This window comes from Branchiostoma floridae, chromosome 8 (genome assembly GCF_000003815.2).
Source record: "Branchiostoma floridae strain S238N-H82 chromosome 8, Bfl_VNyyK, whole genome shotgun sequence".
Taxonomy (NCBI): domain Eukaryota; kingdom Metazoa; phylum Chordata; class Leptocardii; order Amphioxiformes; family Branchiostomatidae; genus Branchiostoma; species Branchiostoma floridae.
The window spans coordinates 10,162,562-10,172,945 of record NC_049986.1 but is presented as its reverse complement, the minus strand read 5'-3'; the positions used below and the strand labels follow the sequence as shown (position 1 = coordinate 10,172,945).

The 10,384-nt window shown below is 40.0% G+C and overlaps 1 protein-coding gene across 1 annotated transcript; it reads right to left on the bottom strand.

Moving 5' to 3' along the window:
* Positions 1 to 815: 815 nt before the first annotated feature.
* Positions 816 to 8,518, bottom strand: LOC118421429 (melatonin-related receptor-like). The gene is made up of 4 exons (XM_035828711.1): positions 8,346 to 8,518; positions 4,437 to 4,688; positions 3,945 to 4,105; positions 816 to 3,139 (listed from the first exon to the last, which is right to left on the bottom strand). The coding sequence occupies exons 1-4, from the start codon at positions 8,398 to 8,400 to the stop codon at positions 2,210 to 2,212; spliced, it is 1,398 nt and encodes a 465-aa protein (XP_035684604.1). The 5' UTR covers positions 8,401 to 8,518; the 3' UTR covers positions 816 to 2,209.
* Between the last annotated feature and the right edge of the window lie 1,866 nt (positions 8,519 to 10,384).

Sequence of the window (10,384 nt, the reverse complement as noted above, 5' to 3'; positions counted from 1 at the left end):
GTGCACTTAAAAAGTAGACGGGCAGGTAACGCTCCTAGCGCTGCAGAGATAGCGACGAGTTCCCGACGATTTAGGTAGAAAAATCCCCAAGTGTGCTCTTATAAACTAGACGGGCAGGCTACGCACCTAGCACTGCAGATATAGCGACGAGTTCCAATGGTTCTGACCGGTTACCAGACTAGAATGTGGCCACACACAATCAGGAAAATTAGCAGTTTTTTTTCGATCGCGAGTCAGGGATAGGTTGCGTTATGAGCTGACTACTGGAGGCTATTGACTTAACTGAAAATGATCCTGGATTTGACAAGACCTTTTCTAGATATCCTAGGAGCGCAGCTGAAACACTATAGCTAGCTTTGCATTATGGCAGTCTAATCACACACACCTGCTCCACAGGAAATATTTGATGATTAATAATAAAGCATGCCCATAGTAAAACAGTGGCATAGAGTTGTTTACTTTAAAAAAGAAGAAAATTGAAATATCTAGATAAATCAAAAGGACAATGACATCTATTCTAAGTCTATCTGTTTATCTAGCATATATACTAGAAATCATATTTGTGATAAACGAGGCTTTTCGAGCACATAGTTTGTTTACTACCAAACTTTCTTTAAAATCCACGTACAAGCATTGCCTTTTGTCCATAGTCGAAATGAAATAAACGAAAAATTAGATTAAACGTATCATATCGAAACATATGGACTTCATTCAGACACGACTGACAATGTGAACACTTCCTTCATATACAACTATACTGTATAAATTGAAATATTTTTACATTTGACATTTATGTATAATGCTTCATAGCACTTTAAATGAATGGGAAAATTGCAAAACAACTCAAGCACACTTCATGTTGTACAAGTTACTATTTAAGTGTAGTTGAACATGATAATGAGGCCTAGGTAAGCGATAGATATTGATTCCACGACAGATTATATGCAAAAACTCACAAATAAAGACTATAGACTAGGTTTCAAATCCCCTGCACGTTCAACGGAAACTCTAGACTACAACACTCACACTTGCACACCTGCTCCTCAAGACTTATCCGGTGTTAATGTTATTAGATCTAAAAGCATTGGAAGGAAACCTTTGCGTCAACTACGTATCAAAAACCTTGAATGTATCACCTGTTTGATACCTAATAGCAAAACATCTGCCGAAGGAGTTTGAGCAATTGAAGCCAAAGTCCTCTGGTCATCACGTGAGCAAAGGACTGTTGGTTTTGAACCACTCACATTGGGATGGACACTTAATCTTTTCGATAAGCGCGGTGGATTCCGCAAGGCTTACCTGGTCTTTAATTCCATCTAAAAGCATTGGAAGGGATAAACCGTGCATGAACCTTGAACGTACCACCCGTAAGATACCCGGAATACTCAAACATATGCTCAGGGACTTTGGGCAATTACTAGTATAGCCGCCTGACACCTCAGAAAGTTTCATGTGTCAAACTGAGAATTTGCAATTTATTTGTTTTATGGCCATCACATCTACACACGTATAACACAGTAAATTATGTACTGTTATTATTAATGGAACCCCGAAGCTTTAAAATTAACGCAAAACAATCATATTGAAGTAGCTATAGGGTGTGTATCGTACAGAAAATTCAGGTACAGGTACAGGTACGGTCCAAAGTATTAGGTCTAACTGGACTTAATTGTCTGTGGAAACTAGCGAATGGTTGATACCCAAAACAATGGTCAATTTCACAAAGGATTCTATGCGGTTGAGTTTCTTCCGACTTCCACTGGCGTCTTGAAATCTTAGCTGTCTTTATGATAACAGCACTAACTACCTCTGTTAACGTAGACCAAGTTTGACTGCAGAAGACACTTGATGAAACTCTCCTCTAGCTACTTCGCTCTTTTACTCGCGGACCTGTAAGCTTCATAACAAGTGAACGCCTGCCTGTAAAATCTGTTCATTTTCTAATCGGTCAAAAATCCGGTACTGAATTTCTTCATGCAGTTCCGGTTTCTCTGATTAGGTCCAACAAGAAAAGGGGTTTAACTCATCTCCATTCTTATGTATGTCGTAAAACTGGTATGAATTCCATGTAATTCGAATGAATACTTAAACACCCCTATTTTGAATCGGCTGCATCGATCAAAATTGCCCTCTAGCAGTTCAAGAATTCATTGCAGAACAACATACCAAAAAAATGAAGTTGCCCCGGCAGTGGATGGTTGTACTGTCCTCAGGTATCTACCACTGGCATTGACGGCCCTGCCTGCTCAACGCGTTTAGAAACTGCCAACGGTGGTAAGACTTTCGTTGATCGAGAGGTTCTCGTGGTTTTCTGAACCGTACCGGTATGTTGATTAGTTTGGGGAGCTGGGACAATATGTCGTCTGCAGCGGACCATGGACCTGAACGCTTGCCGAAACTCTTTCAGGGTCCAGGTGTAAATGATGGGATTGACTGCGGTGTTGCAGTAGAACATGGCAAAGCTGATAAAGAAAACAGCTTTTGGGAGAAAGGTAGCCCAGAAATCAACATAATTCACGACAACAACCGGACAGGTCAGCGTGAGAAAAGTGAAGAAGATGTAGAACATGTGTTTTGTACGCTTCACCGCCTGCAGGGACACTTGGTGGGGGCTGTGGCCGAGATGCTGGCCGATGGCCATGGTACTCTTCCGCACGTGCAGGTAGATTCGGGCGTAAAAAGCAGATATGGCGAACACTGCAAACCAGTACCAGGACTGAAAGACATTTTTGAAAAACAGTTCACTTCTGGGGTCGTCGTAAGATAACTGACATACTTGTACATATTCGTCCCATCCCAAACAGCCGTATATTCCTACTATAGCAGGGAATAGTATCAGGATACCGGTCACCCATTCCCCAGCCACCCAGACGAAAGCCTTGATAGGACCAAACAAGCGCTTGTAAGTGGCTAGTGGTAGCACAACGTGTACATATCGGTTAAAGGCAATGAGAATACAGGTTAACATTGACTGAGTTATGCTAAACAGATTCAGAAAGCCTATGAAGGCACAGCAAGGTCGTCCGCAGTTCGGTAGGCCGGTCGTGATAGAAGAGATCATCAGTGGGGTGGCAACGGCAGACGATACCAGATCCCAGATGCTTGTGTTCAGGATAAAGGTATTGCCAGTGGTGCGAACCTGTTGGACAAAGAACATAAATAGCACTGAATCATATTCAATGTACATGGTACCTATGGTAAAAAGAAGCTATCAAAAGTCACCTACCTGAAGTTGCTAAAAACGAACATTGACAGGATAGTCAGCACATATAAATGTATGGCATATCAGAAGATTCCATACGGCACAACATGATGGAATACATCTAAACAAATGTATATAACCTTTGACCCCCTTGACTTTAAATGACTGCATCCAAACAACCTTTTTCTAGACCGTTCGTGAAGCCCCCAACATGCATCAAAGTCTGGTTTTCCAACATGATAAAAGCCAACGTCCCATTTCCCTATCATACAGCCCCAAAATGCTAACGTTTCGAAAAAAAATTCACTTTGTCTTAGACTCAGCTGTGGGTTAGACTCAAGATGAACCCTCTGCGTTTGCCTGAATAAGGCTAACGTTACATTTCTATATTGGGGCCCGGCCGGGCTGTTTGTGAAAGCGAAAAATAGAAATGTATACGCAAAAATATACACTAATAATGCTCAGAAACTACTCTTTCTACGTCTTCTGTAGTTTGGTGTCTTTTATATTATATTTTTCGTTATCGGAATTTGCCCGACCGGGCCCCGGTTTGGAAATGTGACGTAGGCCTAAGTGACCTTTTCTCTGTTAGAAGAATAACCTTCTGCTTTCAATAACAAATATTTGTTATAGAATATGCTGGAAAATTGTTAAATGGGTCATTCAAATTAATTTTCCCAATAATATTTAGATTCCGGGGTTCAAATCCTACACAGTATATCTTTAAAAGAGGAACACATACCTTTTTATACAGGCAGAATGCCAGGATGACAGCAGCGTTACCGACTGTTCCCACCAAGGCAGAAATGACCAACAGTGCAAGGAACAGAAGGTCTTCCCACGACGCTTTGTAGTCAATGTCGGGGGGTGGCGTCACAACCGACTCGTTCCCCGACATCCATTCTAAACAGAAATTAAATTGTAACTGTACAAGCTCGTTTACACTTCCGTGTACGTGGCGTTAGGAATTCCTATTGTCGCGCATGGTTACTTGGAAACGTGAACGAGCTGAATGGACTGATGTACAAGTCTTTACTGCATGCACCTATGTATTCAGATAAATCTAAGTTGCCAACACAACTGTCAATTAAGTGCATGTAGATCAATTAGTTCTGAATATTCACGTTCACATTACCCAATACGCATACACAGAGACAGGAATTTGTTGGGGATATGGCATTGGGACTTCCATTACGTTTACCTTCTAAATGGTCAATAATTACTTCAGACATACCTGATCCAGTGTAATTGCAGGGAAATGTGTTGTTGAAGAGCCACATGTCTTGGGAAAACGACATGTTGCCGAAGAAACTTCCGTTGTTTAAGGCCTTTGTGATGTTGAAGACCCCCGTGTCGTCGAACAACACCTTGTTGAAGAACCGATCATTGTTGACACGTGTCTTGTTGGTCCAGGTGTTGTTACATAGGGAGTAGATCTCGGAGTCAGTTTGTGTTCCCACCGCCAGAGCTCGACCAACTAACACAGCTTAAAGAAGAATATAACGTATCAATATCATTGTTATTACGTACTAAGTAGGTCATATAACTATGACGACTTATGGTACGCTCCATGTATATGAAAAAGGGGCCCCTTCGAGTAGTTAACGGGCTGTTTTTCGGCACTTTCCGGTGTGAACCCTGTGACCACGTGGAACAACCTGGGACTACCGGGCTATTTGGGGGCACGGTCGGTCTCCTGGAATGTGCAGTTAAAATCAGCCCGGACCGGGAAGCAAATAGATACCATGACCTAATCCTGAAAGCACCGAGAGGTACCCCTTGCGGTATCTGACGATCCACAGGAACAAATTTGTGGCTTTCGAGTCCGGCCGGGGCTACATCCCCTTCTGGTACAGGTGCAAACTAAATTTGATATGATTTCTGTGAGATGCATAATGATATTCTGCTTCTTTCCAATTTGGTTATGAAAAATTGTATTTGTAAAATAAAGCAGAAAAGACATTTAAAATCACACGAGCTCTAATAAATTTCCAAACAAATCGACAACAAAACGAAAAAATGTTTCACTGTTTAACCCTATCCAGACTGGGCTTTTTGGGCCTTCCCTGGATTGGGGGGGGGGGGGGGGGCTCATTCGACGTCATCTGTAGTTTAGCTATCCGCCATCTTGGATTATCAACCTTAAATTTTTAAAGATACATTTTTTTCAACATATAACGCTAAAACCCCTTGGAAATGGATTAAAAACGTTCAAATGAATGTTTTCTGTAAGAAAATACCAAGTAGTGATGAAATTTGAGTGAAAATAAGCTTGTTATACTTTTCATCATGATATTGTCGGCCATCTTGGATTTTGACCAATTACGTCATCTCATTAGCATAATTTATGAATATTTAATTATAAATGTTCAACTAAGAAGTCTTAGATATTAATGATATATGAAAAGATGTTTCGTTTAGCAAGAAAATCTTAAAATCCCATTGTTTAAACCAAAATTAGTGATTTTTGTAAAATTTGCCTTTCAGAAACCCGTTGCCATGGCAACACGAAAAATCATAAACTTACCCCATTTTTTTATAAATTGTTGCCAACAATATTTTAGGAAAACTCACCAAGTTTGGTTGTTCTAGCACAAGCCGTTTGGGAGCTATAGGGGGTCAAAGTTGCCGCGGGCACTTTTAGCCCCCCCCCCCCCCGTCTGGATAGGGTTAAAAGATTGAGTGAATGCTCGTGCCTTGATGATAAGCTACCTGTCACGTTTGACACATTGCACTAGTCATAATCATAATTTTGTTGGTTCGTTCGATCAGACACCGGACCCAATCAAGCATGGAGGAAAGGATCAGATCCTAATGTGGCAGGGGAATTAAGAACATGTTTCGCAGCACCGCGACTATCTTAAAACAACTGAAAATCGCCGGCGAACCAGGAAAAACGCGAGAACACCGGACGTCTTACTCACGAAAATGTCATTTAGAGCTTTCGGAATCGTCGACCGATCGGTTTTTTGCATAATGTGACAGGGGTATACAAAGAAGGGCGCAGGTGCGACGTGCGATGCAATCATTCTTTGGGCGCACTAATTTATTACGAGGGGGGTTCAATAAGTTCTTTGCCTCACCAAGAAATAACAAGCACAACTCAGATTTTCAGGCACAACTTCATAGTATGAAGTCTTTTATCAATATCCTCCAAATTTCAAATCATTGGAGTCATTACTTTCCAGGCATTCGTTTTTCCTAAATTAGAAGGTAAGTGGCGAGAAAAAAAGTTGTGTGAATTGTGATCAGACATGTGTGGGTCTAGTTTCCCATGCCATAAATTAACAAAAGACGTTGTCAAAATGTTTGATAATGATTCTCTTCCTATTTCAAGCAAAAAGAATTGGGTTTCTAACTTCCAGCAGCGCAAAATTGACCCACACACTCAGGTCAGGTCAATTGTCCACGTTTTTTTCCTTCTCCCTCACCTAACGTTACTGGGTGTCGCACTGCAAAGTAATGATCACACTAATTTGAATTTTGGTACATATTTATATAAGACTTTATACTTGACATCTATGCTTCGAAATCTGAGCTGTGCTTATTTTTTCTCGGTAAAGTCGGGGACTTATTGATAACCCCACGTACATGTATAAAGTCTTATATAAATGTGTACCAAAATTCAAATTATTGTGAACATCATGTTGCAGGCGACACCCAGTAACGTTAGGTAAGGGATAACGAAAAAAAAAGGTGGACAATTGATCTGCAACCTGAGGTGTGAGGTCAAATTGTCTGATCACACTTCACCCTTCTTTTTCTCCCCACTTACCTTCTAATTTAGAAAAAACGAATGCCTGAAAAGTAATGACTCCAATGATTTGAAATTTGGAGGATATTGATAAAAGACTTCATACTATGAAGTTGTGCCTGAAAATCTGAGTTGTGCTTGTTATTTCTTGGTGAGGCAAAGAACTTATTGAACCCCCCTCGTAGTAAACGTCGAACGTCGAATCTATTTCTTAAATTGTACGAAATGGTTTGAGAAATTCGGGGGGGGGGGATCAAATCTATGAGGTTTAATTTGATGGGCGATAGATATTGCATCGACTAGCAAATAGATTTGTAAGATTAGCTTTCAAATGCTCCTGATACGATAAGATAAGAGAACATTAAAATGGAAAACATTCGATAGAGTCATCAGTAGTACAACGAAGCCAAACAATATCTGCATAATTATTCAAGACTAGGGCGATAAAAGATTTATAAATGGTTTTATCAAAACGCTACGCTATTTATAAATGGTTTCTTAAAACTCTACGCTATGTTATCTTTTATTACCTGTGAATTTCATATACATTGTATGGTTTGAATATTTTCCTGTGTGTCAAGTTTTTGTCCCGCTGTATGTTTGCTGATAAGGACCACAGGAAGACTAGCTACGTATACAATTTATTTATTTATTCAAAATGCGACGAGTACATTACACAGACTATACGTATACAATGTACTTGTATATTGTTAAGCTAATTGTGGATATTAATAAAGTCAAAATCAAATAAGTTCTTTGAATCTTAGCCATCGAAGTATATAGAAATTTTAGCAAGCATCTGAATGATGCGGTTCTGTCATTGAATATTCGTAGTCAAGATAGCTCCAACAGCAGTTGTGCGCAATTTTTTTATGTGGCCTTTATCCAAACCGGGGCTCGGTCGGGCAGCTTTCAGGATCGAAATGTATGGTGCAAAGAGGAGAGAGTTTTCAAAGAAAGACTGATTGCAGCTGCAGGTGTGGCCAGACCACTGCAGCAGCAGTGGTCTGGACACACTGGACTTAGTACTTAACTACACAAGACATAAAGAGAATAGTGGTGGCCATTATTTGTGTATACTTTAACGTTTACATTTCTATTTTTCGTTTCAACAAACAGCCCAGCCGGACCCCGGTTTGAAAATGTGACGTTAGCCAAACTACATCTGCATTTTAAGGCAAGTACTGTAACTTAGTGAGAAGCATGCTCCGAACGGATGAGCATAAAACGAACCTACGCGTATATACACAAAGAATCATGCAGGTTTGAAAACACTCAACTGAAAAAGAAGAAATGCTGCCGCAAAACGTACTAAGCGGACAAGGAAAAGCATAACTGTCGTAAACTGTTCATCTGGTAAAACTGGTCACGAGGAACAGTTTGCCTTACCTTGTACATAATACAGCAACAAGATGGCGGCCGAGTGGCGGCGGCGGCGTCCCATCCCCGATCCGCCGTTTTTTCCCGGCCAGCCGCGCAGGAAACTCAGAGAGGAGTTGTCCGAACAGATACAGAGGATGAAACTGGACTCTTTTACCGGTGGCAACGGAAGCAAATTTGCAGGTAATTCTTTTTAGAGTTACGATTGGCTCAAACTGTACAAGCGTGTCACGTGACTCACTTTGCATATGACGCACTTCACCAAATTGCAATTACTCAAGCAACTGGATATGATTTTTTAGAAAACGGTCAGACGTTTCAGATAACATCTGTGCGTTATCTTTCGTCAGTGACGCTGACGAACATCCGTTACCTAAAACTTCTGACCGTTTTTAAAACCATATCTAGTTGCTCGAGTAATTATTTGCTATGGAATTGCCGGACAGGGCCCCTTTTCCAAATGGGACCAAAGTGAGAGAGGAATGCTGCAACTATGTTTTGGGGATGGAAGAAAAGAACAGTCCGATGTAATAAGCATCTGGAGTAGCTTGCATATATGGTCTTGTAATATTGCATGGACATTGTATCACATATAGTACCACAGACAACACGCTTGTTAGGCTAGCAAATAAACACTATCTAAAGTTTTGTTTTGTACTGTACGCATAACTTCGTACACTAAACCGCATATACCGCATGCAGGTATATGCGGTTTAGTGTACGAAGTTATGCGTACAGTACCGCATGTATCGGTGAACGTACTACAACACCTTAAACTGTTAACTGTATATTTTCCAGTTGCCAGGGCTTCCGATTAGTTGAGCACCCCTGACTGTTTTTCTCTCTATACGGCCAAATGAATCAAATCAAATCAAGTCAAAAGCACCCCAAGACGTCATTAAAAACAGTTACCACGACAACAATGGTGGAAAAGGATGGAATCCAAATCCAAACTGCTTTTTAGAAAATGAATGACAGGAATTGATATGAAAGTAATCATCAACATGTTTTGATGGCAATTAAAGACATCGTGCAAAGTTCAATGGTCAACGCATGAGGTTTGTAGTCATTAAGAGACCAACTAAAGTCGGGATTCGTTGTTTATTACAAGAAATAAAATGATTTTAGATATTCAAACTTAGAGTCCATTCCAAGACACCATGCGGATGTTTGTTGCCATTGTTTAGAATTGATTTTAAAGTTTTGTAATTATATGTCTAGGACATTTGATACTTCAGAAATATTTTTAACACTGTTTCAACTTTATAAATATTTCCCTGGTCCTGTAAAACTTTGGAAATATTCATGGTGTGGAATTGGATACTTCTAATGGTTTCTAAATAATGATAACAGCATTCTACCATTATTTACCATTTTCTACCATTTTTTGTAAATGGTTCGGTGGGCTGGGAAGATAGCAATTCACACATCCTTGCAAAGTATGGTTGGGTGCCATGCAACAATGGCCCACCACAAAGGATCCACCAGTGCCCAGAAGTGAAATCTAAAAATATACAGATGCAACAATAGGGCTTACTTTTATGGGGGCAATAAACTAATTTTACCATTTTGCCAGGTTTACCATTTTTTGTAAATATTTGTAAATGTGAAATAATCACAGAGAGGTTTCACAATTATTCTAAATACAGATATTTTTGTACAGTTACTTTCAAAATGTTTCTAAAATATTCAAAGAAATTCAAATAAATGAGTATTTTCTTAGTCAATTTTTTGAAAATAATTTAATTATTGTGGCTCAGATATTCTTTTATTCAAAATAATTCAGACTAATTATAAATATCGCCTAAAAACCCTCATGGTGTCTTGGAATGGACTCTAAATAACCTCGATACGACCACTGAGCAGAGTTGTCTTAGACGTCGGTTCCATGGGTCTTGACAAGATGGTGGCTGGTTACGTTGTTGTCTTGGTGTAGAGATGCAGTTTCTCTGGGTCATGAATTGGTCTGCAGTCCACAGGCTGTATTTGCTGACTAGGCTTACCTTGCTTCTGATCTTTTTTCGAGGGATTGCAGTGGATTAGGCTTC